At 36.2% G+C, this 18,459-nt stretch overlaps 1 protein-coding gene across 2 annotated transcripts in view; it reads left to right on the top strand.

Annotated features, from left to right (window-relative positions):
* The window catches only part of LUZP2 (leucine zipper protein 2), a 167,491-nt gene extending 149,418 nt beyond the window's left edge, over positions 1–18,073 (top strand). Inside the window, exons 11-13 of one of the 2 annotated variants that reach the window (NM_001199521.2) lie at positions 7,977–8,063; positions 16,857–16,934; positions 17,428–18,073. In NM_001199521.2, the coding sequence (NP_001186450.1) occupies positions 7,977–8,063; positions 16,857–16,934; positions 17,428–17,535 (273 nt within the window). In that variant the 3' untranslated portion in view covers positions 17,536–18,073. The remainder of the gene's footprint in view (positions 1–7,976; positions 8,064–16,856; positions 16,935–17,427) is intronic. The other variant, XM_015286211.4, reaches the window with a different exon arrangement.
* Positions 18,074–18,459: the final 386 nt, after the last annotated feature.

Below are 18,459 nucleotides of genomic sequence, written 5' to 3'. Positions count from 1 at the left end.
ATTTTTAGGTCAACTGTTTAGAGCCTTCAGATAATGTAATTCTTTTCTTGGCCATTTTGGAGATTGTTCTACTTTACCTTTTAGTTGATAATGTCAGTTTTGTGTACTGGGTGCAATAAAGTGCCTTGGAAGCAGTTCAGCAATGATAGTTTTATACTTTTAAGTGTATATAGTGAGATACACACATCTATGTGATGTAAATAAAAGCTTTAGGATTGACTTCTAAAAAATTTATGGAAAGGCCTTCTGTGGAGGTAAAATGATAAAACTGTAAGCATGACTGAATTGTAGTGCCATGAGATCTGAACTCAGGACTGAAATTCTATAGTTCTACAGAAGCATATTCCCTAAAATCTGTGACAGGACAGGAGGTTAATATAGGGGAAATGTCCACACAGAAGGATCATAGGATTTAAAAAACAAAAACAAACGCAACAGATGAAAGGATCTCTAATAGGAATGGCGCCATTTTCTGGCAAGATGCTGAGCAGGCTCAGCTTACTCTGAAATGGCTCCAATGGTGCCTAGGATTTTGCAGAAGCAAATTCATAATGTGTAACCAACATCTTCCAGTCAGCTGTCCTCAGAACGCCCACTGTATCTTTACAGACAGAAGTAGCCTTGAGGGAATGTTGGTAGTATCACCCATGCTGATTTGAAAGAAAGCAAATTGCATAGCAGGAGAGCGCTTCTCTCACCTATAAAAAACAGGATTAACTAAAGCCAGGTCTGCTAATGGAGAAGAGGAGATCTAGTGGAACTGCATTAATTTTCTGACTGGATTATACAAAGTATAACTTTTTTTTTTTTTTAATTAAGTCACAAACATTTGGCTGCTGGTACACACTCATGAAAAATATGTTTTTCAAAAGATATTTTTCTCCTCTGTACTTATCAGCCAATTGATTAAAACGAGATAGAAGCTGTAGGCAGCTGTCAGAACACCTCCTTGCTTACACACAAAACCCAACAGATAATCACACGAAGCTGTTGTTTTGGCATTTCCATCCCATGCTCATTTGAAGACTGTGGAGCCCGTTGCCAGCCTTGGCTGGACTGTCCTACCACACCTACTATGTAGTCCAGATTTGGCATCTTCTGACTTCAGTATGTTCAAACTGATGAAAGATGGGCTCCGTGGACAACATTTTCATAGCAGTGACACTACCATAGCAGCTGTGAAACTGAGAGTCTCCTTCACTGGTGCAGATTTTTACAAGCATGGCATTCAGGCTCTAGTTCATCGCTGGCAAAAAAAATACATAGCTAACAACAGAGACTGTGGAAAAATAGTGTTTTGTAGCTGAGAATTTGTTCAATCAAATAGTGTTACTGTGCTGTTTGTATCTGTTGTAGTTTCCATGGAAATAAATAGTAAGCATTATTTTCAGGGTGATCTTTTCCTTTACTGAAGAGCAAACAACCAAGGGGCTAACCTCAAATGAGGGATTATGTAGACTCTCAATGCTAAAAGTAGCATTTTTCATTGAATTTGCATAAAAATAACTGGATGCAGGTGTTTTTGTAGCTGGGATTCATTTGGACTATTTTACAGTGGTCACTGACCCTCAAAGTTGAACAGCTGGGTTTTTTGTGTTCCTGGGATGCAGTACCATTTCAAATAATGCTGGAATACCATCTGTTCTCAAATCTCCTAGTTTTTTTTAATTGTGTATTTCCTCATGCATTTAGCTGCAGTCTTCAGTTCTGTTATCTAAAGAAAATTATAAAAGTCTTCTTTATTTAGAATCTTTCTTCTAACTGCACAAGTCATCAGCACCTAAAATATGTGGTATACAGAATGTGCCTGACTATCCACTAGCCAGGCATTAATAGATTTCACATGAATATGGTTTAGTTCTATTATCACCAGTGTCAAGATGCACTTTAAAAAGCTTTTTCTGCTTAGTCAAGCCTTTATTCATAAGGAGGCACACTGCAGAAATGTGTAAGCAAAAGCAATGTGGAAGCCCAAATGATCTTGTAGAGCAAATTTAGCTTGTCAGAATGTACCCAGAATTGAATGTTACTGTATTATTACTGGATTTGGTATACATATATACTTATATTCTATATTCTGTGGTAGTAAGAGCTTTAAGAAAATGCTGATTGGTTTTGTCAAAAAAGCAAAATCCATGCTTCAAAAAATTTGCAGTGACCTTCTGATCTGAAGACGGCGGCAAGTGTAATAACAGTTTGTTCATCAACAACTGTGTCTGCTAGAAGAAAATGTAGGAAAAAACGCACACAAAAAAGAACAAACTCATTGCTGCCTCTACCAAAACTGTGATGCTCTGATGGTTTTTGCCATAAGAATGGCACTTTTTCAGCATCTTCTTAAGTGGCTGTGGCTATAAACATGGTACACATAGCATCCAACACAAGATGTCAGTGCATGTTTCTATAGCCAATATATAAACAATATGCAAAATGTAATCATTCCAGGCTATGTCCCCCTTAGCATGCTCCCCTTCTTACATACTACTGTATCAGCTTTCACTGTGTTTTCTTTATATCTTGCTAGTTAGGGAGTATAAGAATCATAGAAATATCATTATCATGCCCTGTTTAGAGGAAATATAATAATTAGTAGTTCGACTGATAGCATTTAATATCAGTCTTGTGTTCTCTTTCACACTTGAGTGTGCACACATACACAGGCACACAACTATATCTCATTGAATGTGTTATGTGGCATGAAATATTCTATAATTTATATCAAGATTATGTAAACATACACTTGTGAAGTATGCTATTTAGATTCTTGCATGACAGTCGTTAGTGATTTAAATTTCAACTTGGACTGTCGATGCTTAGCTCTGTTAGAACCCAAAACTTTATGATGTATGCTATCTTCCTAGTGCTTATGTTTCCTAAGCAGACTACCTAACAGCTGTCCACAGTAATTTTCAGTGTTTTCCATTCTCATATGTTTCATACAAGCATATGTATAATTGCTATAAGGCAAGGAGGTGGTGATGTATTGTCTTCATCTTATGGCCATTACTTTTTATGGATTTCACAAGGTCAGAGAGGCTGTGGATGCTCCCTCTCTGGAGGTATTCAAGGCCAGGCTGGATGGGGCTTTGAGCAACCCAGTCTAGAGGGAAGTGTCCCTGCCTATAGCAGGGGGGTTGGAATTGGATGATCTCTGAGGTCCCTTTCCAACCCAAACCATTCTATCATTCTATGAATAATGTTTCTATCCTTTGTTTTCATTTAATTTAGGTAACTTTTAGCACTTCTTGTTAAGTCTCACTGGAAAATGTTTTTGTTTTTTTCTTAATCTCTTCAAATCGCATAATTGAGGTATGCTCTAGTATGAGCCCTGGTTTGCAGTTAAAGTAAATGCATCATTTTAAGAGTCTTGAAAATCAATGTACAGTGAATCATTACAGAACACTTCTTATTGATCCTGAGAAACTTGATCGCATGCATTTTCATCAGAGTTTTTTGTTTTCTTTCTTTTCCCAAACTGAGTGTGGAAACATAAGCAAATGCAATTGGTATAGGTTGAGCAATAGAAAAACATTTGGTTAAATTATGAAATATGCAATGCTCTCAAAATGAGCTGTGCTAGAAAAAGAACAACGTAATTCAGAGCACAATAATGCAGTGGACAGATGTGGCTTCTTTTTGTATGCACGTAGCATTGTATTTTGGGAACTGCTTTAAATAGTCTTCCACTGTCTATTTAGATGCCCTAGAATAGCTCTCCAGCAATTTCTGTAGAAGGGTGTTGCTCTACCATTGGAGGTATTTCAACGTCAGCTTAAACACTAGTTTGCTGTGCATCAATAAAGGACTTTCACTCCATACTGAAAATGCAAGTATATTTTGTAAATTACCATAAACTGACATTATTTTCGACTTCTGTGCCTCTTTCATGTCTATGTTTCGGGTATTGTTTTCCTGAGGAGACTCACATTAACTGGGAAAATTATGACGTAGTAGGAAATGCTACAAACAGTGCTAGAAAAGTTCAGGATACCTTCCCTGCCTCTTTGTGATGAGATTTTATGAAGTCTTCTTTTCTTCTTCTAGAGTAGTTTTTTCAAGAGAAGAAGAATCCCATACCAAAATCCCACTAAGAAAAATGTAAAAACTTTAATGCTCGTATTGTGCTCAACATAACATAATACTGAGAGAGGCAGGTGATCCGTACATGAGGGAAAATAACGCACTCATACTAATGTTCTGAAAAGGATGCTTCAGGAAATTAGCGCATCTAAATATAACTCATATAATCTCAAAGATCTATTTGAAAGAATAAATCCTCTCCTTCTCATGGATGTTCAGCCATATGAGCTTATCATAAACTTTCATCTCTAAGAAATTTCATTATTACCAACACAAATATACATGAAAAGTGAAGAAAAGAAAATATTATTTCAGTATCCTTGTTAAAGTTGTGCTAACAATTTTCAATTTCACTGGAACTGAGTTTTTCCTGGATTCTTTGTAAAAACTTGTAATTGCTGTGTTCAGTGGTGACATAATGTATACGAGAAAGCAAATATTTTCCACCCTAAAGATGTTTAAATTTCGCGTAAATAAAAAAAAAAAAAGGAAATTCTGTTTCCTTAAGAAGCAATATGTAGAAATTTAAATATCTTGTATGCCATTAGATTTGCAGTCCTTTGAGATGAATTGCCCTATATAAACATAACTCTGAAGATATGAATTAAATAGAAATGAAAAGTGAACTATGTCTCTCCTTTTACTGGTGAATAATATTGACTGTTTAGTAGAGGAAAGTTAGTTACCTCTCCTAAGTATATACACAGATATATGCATGTATATACAGTGACCATCACCATCACAGTAATACATAGTGTGACGTTTTGTTATTAGAATTGGACTTTTCGTGCATTTCTGTGTGTGAGTTAAACTGTGAAAGAATTTGAAGTCAGGATATTAAAAAATGTGCTACAGTGGTTTGCTTTATTTTTCTCTGCAGGCAGTCATACATATTTATCTGTGATTTCTGTTGTGGAGAGGTTTAACAGATTACCCCTTTAAAATGTCTGAAATTTATAGAGCTAGGAGAGCAGGTAAAAAGTCTACTGCACAATCCAAAACGTGACTCTACTTTTGCAGTTGCAAAGCGTGGAACTGAGAAGAGAAGGAAGGGAAAGATGATAGGATCAACACCTTTTTCTTGAATAACTGGCTGGTGTGTGCACATGGTGTGCACACAAATTCCTTGGTTTCCAGGGTTCAGGTTGGAAGTCAGAGAAGAATTGATGAGCGGTACTGCACTGGCACAGGCTGCCTAGGGAGATGGTGGAGTCACAATCCCTGGAGTGTTCATGTAACATGGAGATATGGTACTTAGGGACATGGTTAGTGGGCATGGTGGAGATGGATTGGGGTTGGACTTGAGGAATCTTAGAGGTTTCTTCCAACCTTCGTGGTTATATGATTCTAGCTCAGGTGTTGGTTGTTTCATGTTTCTAGTCCCCATGGTTAGCAGCCCCTCTGAATACCAGGAAGGATGAGGGATTGGATAACATGATCATGCAGAGGGTTGGAACCATCTCTGAGGTCCCTTCCAACCCAAGCTGTGCTGTTTCCTATCTCTGCAATAGGAAAGAATTCAACTGTGTATCAAAGTCAAAAGATTATAGAAGGTGGGATTCTGTTGATGTAACTTTCTAGTTTTCTTTAGCCATAAATTGAGGCTAATACAATAAAAGTACAGGCTTTGAGAAGATTTGTAAGACATTGGAAGCAAAAGAACATGCAGAGTATAAGTGAATGAATGTTAAAGGCTTGTAGCAGGGATAGGCTCTGTCACTTCTTCAAGTATAGACTTTAGAAGAGAATTGAAGGAAATAATCAGTTTGACTTGCTTTCCAGTTATAAGTATTCTGAAATTTTGACCACAAACCAAGTATATACCAGTGGGTTCCCTGAGCAACCATGTGTGCCAAATGCATTGTAAAAATGTAGTTTATTTCAAATATCTGAAACTCAAAGCTTGTTTTCTAGTCAGGCTTGTAAGGTCTCACCAGGAAAATTTTGTAACTTTAAAAATATTTCCAAGAAAAAAAAAAGGTTAAAGGGCTGCTGGTCCTCAAAAAAAAAATTCACGTGTGAAATCCTGGATGGAAAAGCTTTGAGGAGAGTTCAAAAAGCTCCAGGCAAACTGGGAAGGAATTCAGAAATTGTTTCCAAATCAATTTGCTCCAGAGTACTTGGTGGCATTTTCATTAGGTTAGCTGTCAATCTAGTAAATGGGCTTCATTCCGGCAGAGAATAGCATATTCTTTTCTTATTATGAGACGCTTCTTGTTTTCAGAGTCTTCTTGAAAACTTCCTACATAATCAACAAACTTATAAGCCTTCATAAGTACTGGTGTTTTATTTTAATATTGATTTTTTTTTTTTTCCCTGGATTGGTGTAAGAAGTCAATCTCAGCTTCAAAATGTTATTGATTAAACGTGCCTACATAAAATGTAAGAATGTTCTATGCCATTCTGGCTGTAAGAACAGAACTCAAATCTATGGTAGCTAACCTGGGCCTGGCAAAACTCCTTCCCATCTTCTGTCCCTTTTTGTCTTTATGGTTCTGGTAACCTTGGACCCATGCAAGAAGTGTCATGACATTTCAATCTACATCTTAAGACATACAGATCAATGTTGGCATAGGATAGCAATATGAAAATATTTGAAGATGATGGTTGTACAATAGCTGGGATGATGTGCTGCCTATCAAGTAGAAATCTTACAACAAATGAAGCTTCTAGGATAAAGCATTACACTCAGATAGTAGTGTTATCGGATGAGAATGGAAAATGTTCTTATTTTGTTTACTAGCAGTAGTATTTGAAAGCAAGACATGGGGAAAATGCTTCCTTGATGACAGTCTCCCCTAAATATCTCAGACTTCCCTGGTTTTCTAGTGTGACATGCTGAGAAATCTGGTATCTAGGCAGAGACATTTATTTTCTCCTGTTAATAAAGGTTCAAGCTGACTGCTTTTCCTGGCATCCTGTGTAGATTTACTGCTGTAGGTAGTCAAGAAATCAGGTTAATGTGTGTGCTGTACGTGCACTGTGAATTACTCACATCACACCCATCTTTTTCAATAAGAGGAAATTTAAGTTTGTAGAACTGTATTTTGATTGCAGCCCAAACAGGCAAAGAACTCAGTACAGATGAAAGCCCAGTTATGAAATGATAATCCATTATTTCACAAGAGGCAGAGAAATATGAGTTTGGAAAATACTTTCTTTTCTCCTTTACACTCCTCTTTCTCCCCCCCACCTAAATGTTGATGCAAGAGAAAATGTGATTTAATTTGTTCTGTGTTATTAAGCACTGATTTAGTTAGTAACATATCAAACAATATAGCACAGTCACTTCTCTGTGGTCAGTTTCAGATTGAAAATCTTGATTGTTTATTTATACAGAAGTAATCTTTTCTAGGGGGATGACTTAATGAAAATACGTATTAGAAAAGAATCACAGAATTGCAGGTTTTGGAAGGGACCTCAAGAGATTATTGAGTCCAATACTCCTGCTAACGCAGGTACCCTACAGCAGGTTGCACAGGTAGGCATTGAGATGGGTCTTGAATATCTCCATAGAAGGAGACTCCACAACATCTCTGGACACCCTGTTCCAGTGCTCCATCACCCTTCCCATAAAGAAGTCTTTCCATATTTTTGTATGGAACTTCCTGTGTTCCAGTTTTAGGCCATTGCTCCTTGTCCTGTCACTACACAGCACCAAGAAGAGCCTGGCCTCATCCATTTGCCTCCCACCTCCCTTTAGATATTTAAAAACATGAGCATTAAACATTCCTTTCTATAAAACTTACGGAAAATGTAGTGCATTCAGTAGTTAGCAGTTTGCAATATCAGATCCTTGTGATTCTCCTGATTTTCTAAATTGGCTTTTATGAAGTTTTGTCTGTATTAACTGTTGGTTTAATTTTCCTTTTTTTTCTTTTTTTTTCAATGTCCAGCAAAATGCCTCAGCAGAGAAAGAGAGTCTGCACGTGGCCTCAAGAAAGGAAGAAAACCAGAGTGTGCAGGAATGTGATTCTCAGGATGTAAGTTGAATTCACCTAGAAATCAGGTTTTAATCTAGATGCTATGAAAACATCAAAACCACGGATAATGGTGATTATCCATGTGATTTACTTAGGTGACGATGTAACAGCGAAAATAGGCAATCCCATCCACAGTAGGATGGGATCCACAGTTCTAGCTTGTGAAAATGTAGAAGATACCAGCAAAAATATCAGACAGTCACAGTGATTCTTGAGTGAACTGCTGAGCACATCCCTTTCATCCACACTCAACCATCTCCTATGGAGATCAGCGCATGGCTTGCTGGTAGCAATCATAGCAGCGTGTTACAGCATGAAGAAAAGTCTGGGGAACAGATCTAGGTGATAGAGTACTCAACAAATAAGCTAGATAAATTCCACATTTATTGCAAACATTAATTGTTTATTCAATTATAAATGACTTCTCCTCTGCCACATCCTCTAGAGGGGCAAAGATGAATAGTGTATCTGCAAGAGTGCACAATTTGCTGCTGCAGCTTTCTTTATGTCTAAAGAAGAAGAAAACATTAGTTCTTGAGATCTTATTAATAAAGGAGAAGAAAGAATAAAATCTAAAGTTTTGAAGCTAGAGATAACTCTACTTGGATTATGACTGAACTTTGGTTACAGCTTGGGAGGGTTACAAAACATTAAATGAAATGTCGATTTATTTAGGTAGAATTTTGCTGAACATTTCTGGAAAGAGATGCTAACTTTTTACTGGAACAAATACTTCAAGCAGGGAGGAAAAAAAGAAGAGAAATTAAACATTGCTCAACTCAAGAAAATGCGTAAATGCTCACTCTGTATCAAATTATGCAATGACAGACACTGGAAAAAAAGAACTATTTTTCCATAAATTGAGGGATTTCATTCTTTTTTTTTTTTTTTTACTTGGACAAGGGAGGTGTTCTTTTGTGCTACTGCCAATTGTATTCTTGTCTGTTTAGTCAAGAGGACTGAAACTGATATGAAATGTTTTTCAGAGAAAGCAGAGGAAGGCTCTAACTGTAGTTAGAAGTTTTGAGAAGTTGAAGCATTCGTCATGATTGAAAATAAATTAAGCCTTAACCGTGTTCCCTTCCTGCTTCTAAATGCATTGTAGCTCACAGATAAAGAAATGAGGCTATACATCTAAGCTTGATTCATGGGATTTAACTCTTGTTTCATTTAATCTCTCAATTATTATCATATTTTAAGACCAATTCTATTTTCTATGGGACTCACATTTCCATTAAATCCTAAATCTTTAAGGTGTGTTAAATCTGTATTTGACAAAACCTCCTTTATGGAGAAGCAATATTAAAACCAGGGAAAACATATCCATAGGGGAGTATAAATTCATTGTGCCTTGCTGGATAACGTTTCTTATTGGAAAATAAAGGAGGCAAAAGTTTTATTCAGTCTTGCATTGCTTTTGTGTTGTAGCAAATTCATCTTCCAACTGAAAAATGGATATATATTAGATAATTTTGCAGTAGTCATAGTTTCAGCCTGTTCACATAAAAGAGGGAAGTTTCACTCCAATATGCAAAAAAGTCAATGAAATTTCACTGTGCTGAGCTTGGAGTGTCTGTTAAGGAATGGCCTCAAGAGCTGAGTTAAAAAATAGATTATTAGGACTGCCATATCTCCAGTGCAATATTTATCCCTCACAGAAACAAAAGCTGCAGTGTGATTAAAATTTGCTGCTTCTGTTTTTCACTGTAATAAAGTGGGCAGTGAAGAAGCACAGCCTCTGGGATACAGGATCAAATGAAAGAGTTTGGTCCTTAAAATGAAATGGTAGATCTCCAAATCTGGCATTATCTGTAGTGTTTTGTAGAAATATATATTTTCAAAATGTGGCCAAACGCAAAGTACTGTATTTGCTTACAAGGATTGCATTGAATAATTCCTTCCCCAGAGTATTTTCCCTATTTCTGTGCTACAGTCCCATTGAAGACTTAGGTGAAATCCGTCTTCTTTTCTAGGATCCCACACATGACCTTTTGATTTCATGCCAGACAAACTTTAGGTATGAAAAGCAGTTTTTTTTTTTTTTCTCATGAACATAAGTCTTAATTTCTTAATTAAAGAAATGCAAGTGAGATTTTCAGAGAGAAGCTATTGAAATAAATTTTTCAAAACACTTGCAACAGTTTTAGAAGCCTAAGGACATAACTGGGCCACTTTTTGTTGCAGCAATGCAGTTTTCCCAGTTGTTGCTTAAGATTAAACTTCTTTCTTTCTCTTACATTCACTTTCCATCTGAATGAGAATTATATAGGCAGTACTAGAAGTGTGATGATGACATCAGGATATAAATCCTTTGTCACTATTTTCCTATCTTATGTCAGCAGATATGTATTTTTACAGATAGAAAGAAATCAAATTAATTATGTTTGAAAAATGAACTAAACATGCTACTTTCTGCAAATAATCTTAGTATCATTGTTTTGGAGATATCACCTTCTGACCTTAAATAACTGGAAGCAAATTATTTGCCTAAATAATCATAGAATCGTAGAATGGCTTGTGTTGGATGGGAACTTAAGGATCATCAAGCTCCAACCCCAATCATATTCTTTCAATTATACAAAGCTGTTATTTGTGCTTGTGAACACTATCACTTAGAGAAAATTCCAGTCTTGAGAATGCATTCAAACTTTTCTTGTATTTTTAGCCTCATTTGGTTTTGTGTGTATTTATCAGAAGTTTTACAGCTGCTAAACTCTCAGTGAAGGGGGTATAGGCTGAGTAGTGAAGAACCTCTGATATATTCTCATGTCATTGGTTAGAAATTCCTTAGAAATTGTGGAGGCCAAGATAAAGACTGGGACTTCAAATGAATATGATTAAAATTCAGATGTTGCTTGAAAACCCAATGTTTCAACACTTTCTTAGAGTTTTAATTGTCTCTCTGATAAACAAAATGTGATTTATGTCTTGTAAGAATTACCGTGTTAAAGACTGACTAGAGAAAAACATGCAACATCTCAATTTTTATGTTAAAATATAGGGGGAAATGGCTAGTTGCTGGTCTCAACTAGTATTATGGTCTGTAGGGCTAAACGTTCTTCTAGTTCTCTCAAATGAGAGAAATGCACTACAGTTTTTCTTCATGTCTTTCTGCATGTCCATTCTAATAAATATAGTATACACTGGAGTGAGTACAAATGAAATGCTATTTATAAAAGGCATAGAGACAGGCCAAATGAAATTAGCTCATATTTAATATAGACGCTGCTGACATCTTTACTGTCATGAACTTTGACGTACGACTTGTCATAGTCAGAAGCAGGTAGGATATAGTATATAGTACATCTTGTTTCTTTCAAATCATATAAAGTTTGTCTAAGACCATAAAATCTTAACTTCAGTTTCATTGTTAAAGATATAAATAAATGATCCTGATTAGACTGTTATCATTTTACTGCAGTAGTCTTGTTAATACTACTTTACTAATAGCATTGTGGAGAGACATGTTTTCCTTGCGGGAGGCTCTGAGTAGAAGGGTTCTCAAGAGCTCTTTCCTGTATATCATTTTTCCTTTCTCTCTTCCCAAAATCATAGAATCATTAAGGCCAGAAAAGACCTCTAGAGATCCCCAAGTCCGACCCCAACCCACCTCCACCATGCCCACTGGCCACGTCCCTTAGTGCCACATCTCCATAGTTCTGGAACACCTCCAGGGATGGTGACTCCACCACCTCCCTGGGCAGCCTGTGCCAGTGTGTGACCAATGTAAATTTCCTGGGAGCCTTTTCTGATTCTAATTAGTAGGACAACTACTTTTGCACAAAAAGGTACTTTGTCTCTTTTTCATTTCATGTATTTCCTATATGTGTCATTTAAAGCTATCTTCTTGGTAGTGCTAAAACCCAACAAGTTATAAAATGTTTATTTGTTCTTTTCTCATCTTACATTTCTTGCTCTGTGTCCTTGTAGAGTAACTGATGGGTAAAAGTGATAGTGCTTTTATTTACTGCCTTAATTTCCTGCAGTAAACAAACACTGCACGTTCATTAATCATTCCATGACAAAGGACACTGAGTATTGGACCAAAACTTATCCATGTTTCTAAGCAACCACAGAATTTACCTTCATTTTTCTCTGTCAGTTTCAATTGTAGAGCTTTGATATTATTGTGTTCTCCCTTCTCTTTCCCAAGGAAGTAATGGGAGAAAAAAATAAATCATTATTGTAACAAAATTCTAGTGATGAAAATCATGATAAAATTCTTGAAGTGATTTCAGTAATACTGCTATGTTACAAATTCTTTAACAGACCTGATAAACAATTTTCTGGAATAAAATGTAGACCTAACTTGCCTAATATCATTATTTCCACAGCGGAATGACATTTTAATAGTTCATCTATTCTGTAAATATGTCAATGATTAATGTCCAGCGTCAAAAGTTGGAAAAGTTGTATTATTATGGGGAAAAAAAAATAAATATAAGAATTCAGAATATCTACTCAGTGAGGTCAAGAAGCATCCGGGCAACACTTTAAGATAAATTGTCTGACTTTTGGGTAGTCCTTTGTGGATCCAGAGTTTGGACTTGATTATCTTTATAGGTCCCTCCCTTGCAACTCGGGATATTCTATGGTAAGCGCATACTTCTTTTGGTGGAGAGCTAAAATCTTGTGAACTAGCAAATTTCAGTCTGAGAGGTACATAGTAACAATCTGTTATGTGAACAAGTAGATGATCGCCCTTTTAGAAATTAAGAGACTACCACATATACAGTAAAGCAACAGGCTTGGATTATTATGAATGGATTAATAACAATTCAAACACCAAATTAATTACGACATCTGATAGAATTTGTTGTATGAGAAAGCGTGATTTTGTTTCTCATATTTAGGTGGGGTTTTTTTTGCTGTAATATGACTGCTTTAGCTAGTTTTAGCTAAGTCTGTCTTTTAAAGATTTTAGATTGTTTGAACCAGTATTGCAAAATATAAAGTAATATTTGGAAATAGGAATTTGTTAGAATTTATCCCTTTAGAAGACATAGAAGTATTTTCTTGATTTCCTGCCCACTTGTGATAAATGACATGATTACTTGAGAAACAAACACAACTCTTATTCACCACTTAGATAGAGTGGGATACCCTTGTAGTTACATCATTTGACAGTTTGCAGATGAAATTGAGTAGTTTAATAGCCAAGGAAATGCTGAATTTTAATTGGCTTTTTGAAAATTCTTTTTAAATGAAGATGCACACTTGGCTGATCCACTATTATAATTTATACATCAAGCTGCAAACTTCTTCTACTCTGCTGTATAATTCACTAGCTGAACTGAATACCATAACTTCTGAAATTTTGCATACTTTACTGATCAAGCTGCACATTTTATGACCTGAATTTCATATAAATATACATAGCTAACAAAATTGCATACTAAACTAATCAAGATGGAACAATATTTCAAGAACATGCCCAACCTCAGTTATCATATCTTGTTAAATTTCTCTCTTTACTGTTGCATACACAAAATGTATTGCTTAAGGCAACACTAATAATGCATTTGGAGCTATCACTATTCAGAATTTTCGGTGCTGTGTTTTAGAGCCTTTAAAATTAAGTGCTCAAACATTAGATGCTTTCTGATATCTTATGATAAAAATGCAGCATCTGTAATGTAATGAGGAGAATATTTCACAGCATCACAGAATGACAGGGGTTGGAAGGGACCTTGAGAGATCATTGATTCCATCACACCTGCTCAAGCAGGTACCTTACAACAGGTTACACAGGTAGGCACCCAGGTGAGTTTTGAGTAGCTCCACAGAAGGAGAATTTACAACCTCTCTGGGCAGCCTGTTCCAGTGCTCCATCAACTTTCCCATAAAGTTGTTCCATATTTTTGAATGGAACTTCATGTGTTCAAGTTTTCGGCCGTTACTCCTTGTCCTGTCGCTACACACCACTGAGAAGAGCCTGCCCTCATCCATTTGCCTCCACCTCCCTGTAGATATTTATAAACGTCGATCAGTTCCCCTCTCAGTCTTCTTCTCCCTAGGGTGAACACACCCAGCTTACTCAGGCTTTCCTCATACAGAAGATGCTCTAGGCCCTCTATCATCTTTGTGGCCCTCCACTGGACTCCTTCTAGAAGATCCCTGTCATTTTGCGACTGCGGAGCCCAGAACTTTATTCTTCTCTTAAAATTAAGCCTGTAATTATAAATTATTTATAATTAATTTGGCAGATATCCTTGAAAAATCAGAGACAGTAAATTAATGGCAAGGGAAAGCATGCTTCCGCACATAAAATGCAGAGATTGCTGTGCACAAGTAATTTATTCGTGGGTGAGATTCTGAGATATGTCACTAATGGTTTGTTAATGATACCGTATTTCATCTGTGTTCTTTCTCTCCTCTTCATTACACAGGTTGAAATGCTGTTCCTTTTTTAACCTACAATATATTTTGCCATCTGACTATTCACCTGCAAGTTTTCTAAATGTGACAAAGCTAGAAACATTTTATTTAACTACACCAGAAAATACACCAGAATACTTCTGCCAGACCTATGCTTTTAAGCATTTGAAATGTTAAAAACATACTAAAGTTTCCTAATCTGTCCTCTTACTCTTTAGTCTTTAGCAACAACTTAATCTACCTCTGATTCTTCCATTTAAAGTCATTAAAGAAGGAGTAGTTGTTGTAAGAGATGGTTTGTTATTTTTTTTTAATCAACACTACAGTGGTTATTCCCTATTATGTAACATTCACCTCACCATTATTAGCTATAGTGTACAGTGGGGAAAATATGGAAAGAATTTCCATACTACATATTTCATTGCATTGTTCATACTACAGATCACTTCAATTGCATTATCTCAGAGGCTCACTTTTGGAGCTTAAACTTTTTAATTAACTTCAATCTAATGTTGTTTGCACTGGAAGGATATTTATATAATTTCTTCATATTTAATTTGCATGATAGTGTTGATTTTCAGTGTTCTCTGCTGAATGAGGAAATGTTTATCTGACTGTGATTTGAAGTGCTGTGGGACAAATTCAGTTAATTTCTTTTTTCTGTACAAAATTGTCCAAGAAAAAAGCCTCAAAGCGTACTATTCAGAATTCTTTTTCTTCTCTTTCCTTTCCTCTCTTGAGCACACAGAAAGTATTCTATCCTAGAAAAATACCATCAACCTTACTGAAAAAAAATGTGTATATAAATGAAGTGGCAGAAATGCTGGCAAACCTTCTAGTGGATATTACTGGTTTCTTGTTGAATGTATGTTTGCCTTCCTATTGCTATAAGCAAAGCACACATTTATAATATTAAGTATTTTTATACCTGTTTTCACCAACACTTCTGATTTTGTGGGGTGTGTAAAAATATTCTATGTGGCTTAGCTTCAAACATTTTCCAAGAATTTATGCTGAGGGGAACCATCTCAGGGAAGATATATGTGAAAATTTGAAATAAGTCAAATCACCATTCAGTTGGAAAGAACCTTTACAGCTTACATACTTTCAGTTAATTCTCACTCTGTTTGCATGTATTAGTTTTCAATGACAAAAGAAGTATAAAACTTCCAATGTGAGCAAATTTTAAAGCAATGGCCAAAGACTATCTATGCTTTACTATGTTTCACATTTTAATTTCTTTGCAAATAGTGTAATTAATTCTAGTCCTGAATGGACATTTAATTTAATTACAGTAGAGATTTTAGTGCTAGTTAAAGATTTTAGACTTATAATGCAGAGTTGTCTTTGATTTGCAATCTAATGTGTAATTCTTACAGCATTTTGTTTGTACTGTTCAGCTCTGTTTTCCATCATGTTAAAAAGTATATTTGCAAAGAAATTGACATTCTTGTTGGAGTAAAATGACAGCGATGGAGACTCTAACAAGCCTTCTGATACCTTGAGATTTCTCTGACTTCTCCATTCAATAAGCTCTATGATTAATATTACGCAAGAGATTCAGTAGATCAGACGAGATAAGAATCATTAAAGAGTCATAGAATCATAGAATCACCAGAAGACTTACAAGAACATCCAGTCCAACCGTCCACCCATCATCAATGGTTCTCACTAAACCATGCCCCTCGATTCAACATCCAAATGTTCCTTGAACACCTCCAGGGTCGGTGACTCCACTATCTCCCAGGACAGCCCATTCCAGCACCTGACCACTCTTTTGGAGAAGTAGTATTTCCTAACGTCCAGCCTGAATCTCCCCAGCACAGTTTGAGCACAGGAGAAGAGGCCAACCCCCAGCTCACTACAACCTCCTTTCAGGCACTTATAGAAAGTGATAAGGTCTCCCCAGAGCCTCCCCTTCTCCAGACTTAACAATCCCAGCTCCCTCAGCTGCTCCTCATAAGGCCTGTGCTCCAGACCCCTCACTAGCTTTGTTGCCCTCAAGAGTCCTCAAGTCTAATGTCAGTTTTCAGCTGTCACTATTTCCCCACATACAACAGATGATTGTAATTATTCACCTGTTTCATGGGACCACTGTAGGAATGAACTTCACTACCTATAATTCAGTGTGTATAATTTGTGGCACTGGGTTGTTGTGGTGGGAATGGGTTGAAGTTGGGCTTGGTGAACTTAAAGGTCTTCTTCAACCTTTGTGATTCTACAAGATAAAAATAGAAGGAAAAAAAGGAAAGTAAATATTAAATTCCTAAAGCCAGCCAGATCAGACTGCCCAGGGGAGTGTCACCAATGATTGGATGGTTGGTTTTTTTGTTTTGTTTTGTTTTTGTTTTTAATTTAATGGGTATTTTAGAGGAAAAAAAACACAATAATTACCTGTGATTTCTCTATTGACAGGTTGGCAAGACATGTTTGGGGAATTACAATAATTCAACATCTCATTTGAAGATGGAAGAAACAGAGACAAGCTTGCAGGTATTCAGTTTCCAACAAATTGTTGGGTTTTTATTAAAAGCTCTCGCAAAGCATGCAGTTACTTGAAGTATTTCTACACATCCTATTCTAATGCTTTTGAGGCAGAACTGCTTACTCAAGTTACAGACTTTCACTTTACCAGATTTCAGTTCATCTATTCACAATAGCTCTTGGCTATTAACCATCTTCTAAATTGTTTCATACTTGGCCTGGTGTAGCCGTGTAGTCAAATGACTCAATTTAATAAGGTCATATCCACATATTGGGAAGAGAAGGAAGAAGATGTTATCAAATCACTGATACATCTGCAATTATGCCAAGCTGTACTCAGCAATCCTACCAATGGAAAAGACTTAAATGAATTGTACACCTGTGCTTTTCATTTGATAGACCAAAACAAGCAAGTTTAAAAAAATAAAAATAAAAAAACTTAGTCTTGCATGGTTTTTCCACTATCAAAGGATGCTTGCACTGATGCTGTTTTCACCCTCAGCAGATGTTGCGCAACCCACCATGGACTAAACCTGAAGACAAAAAACCACCTGAAAGAAGTGAGAAGAAGTTTGAAGATTCTGTTGGCACAAAAGAAAAGAAACTGTAAATGCCACTAATACACATTTACAAACGTTCATCACTTGCTTCCAACTTCGCATTCTTTTTAGTCCATAGGCAAGAATAAACCAGGTTTCTAAAGCATGCATTTTTCACTATTTTATGAATGTTTGTTAGCTAGTCTAGCATAGATCAATTAGTACCTTTCAGCAATAATCCAAAATGGATGTTTGAAGAATTGCTTTGTAATACAGTCCAGTTTTTGAACTATTATATCTGACTTAGTAATTACATACTATAAATTAGTTTCTTTGTTAAAAAAAAGCCATTCCCAAGTATTTTCTTAGTCCGTTCTATTTAATGTACCTTTTTGTCAGATTAGGTTTTAGATTAAGAATTAAGGGGCAGTGAATGCAGAAAAAATAATAATTAAAAATCTATGTAAACCTAGTCAGAGTACAATGCAACTCATAACGATAAATGTAAAGATGGGACAATAGGGCTCCATGTATACTTGACTATGAGTAATACCATTTCAAATCTGCTTACTTAAACAATAAAGTATGTTTGGTTGCTGTTTTTTCTAACTGTTGTCACTAGTTCTATTTTGAGCCCTGAACTGTTGGCAGAGTTCAAAGTCAGACATAGGAAGGGTTGTTTTTTGCAAATGGAAGTGAGTTAAAATGTCTTAGTACCCTGTATAGAAATCAGTTCCATCCTTCATAGTTGCACTCACCTCAGCAATATAAATATATTTGAAATGGTGAAAGTGGATTTGACTACAGCAGGTGACATGTTGGACACTACAGCAGAGAAGAGCGTTTTAGTTGGCGTGTGTTGTATGATTTCTTGGGTTCTTCTGGTTTCTCATGGGTCATGTACCCCACGGTAAGGAGTCTGAAAGCAGAAAGGAAAAGCGAGAATGTCATCTTGCTATGCATGTCATCAGTAGAATACAAGTACCTCGTGACTG

Source organism: Gallus gallus, chromosome 5 (assembly GCF_016699485.2).
Source record: "Gallus gallus isolate bGalGal1 chromosome 5, bGalGal1.mat.broiler.GRCg7b, whole genome shotgun sequence".
In the NCBI taxonomy this organism is placed as follows: Eukaryota; Metazoa; Chordata; class Aves; order Galliformes; family Phasianidae; genus Gallus; species Gallus gallus.
Note: the sequence above shows the minus strand (reverse complement) of the source record. Positions and strands in the feature narration are given on the sequence as shown.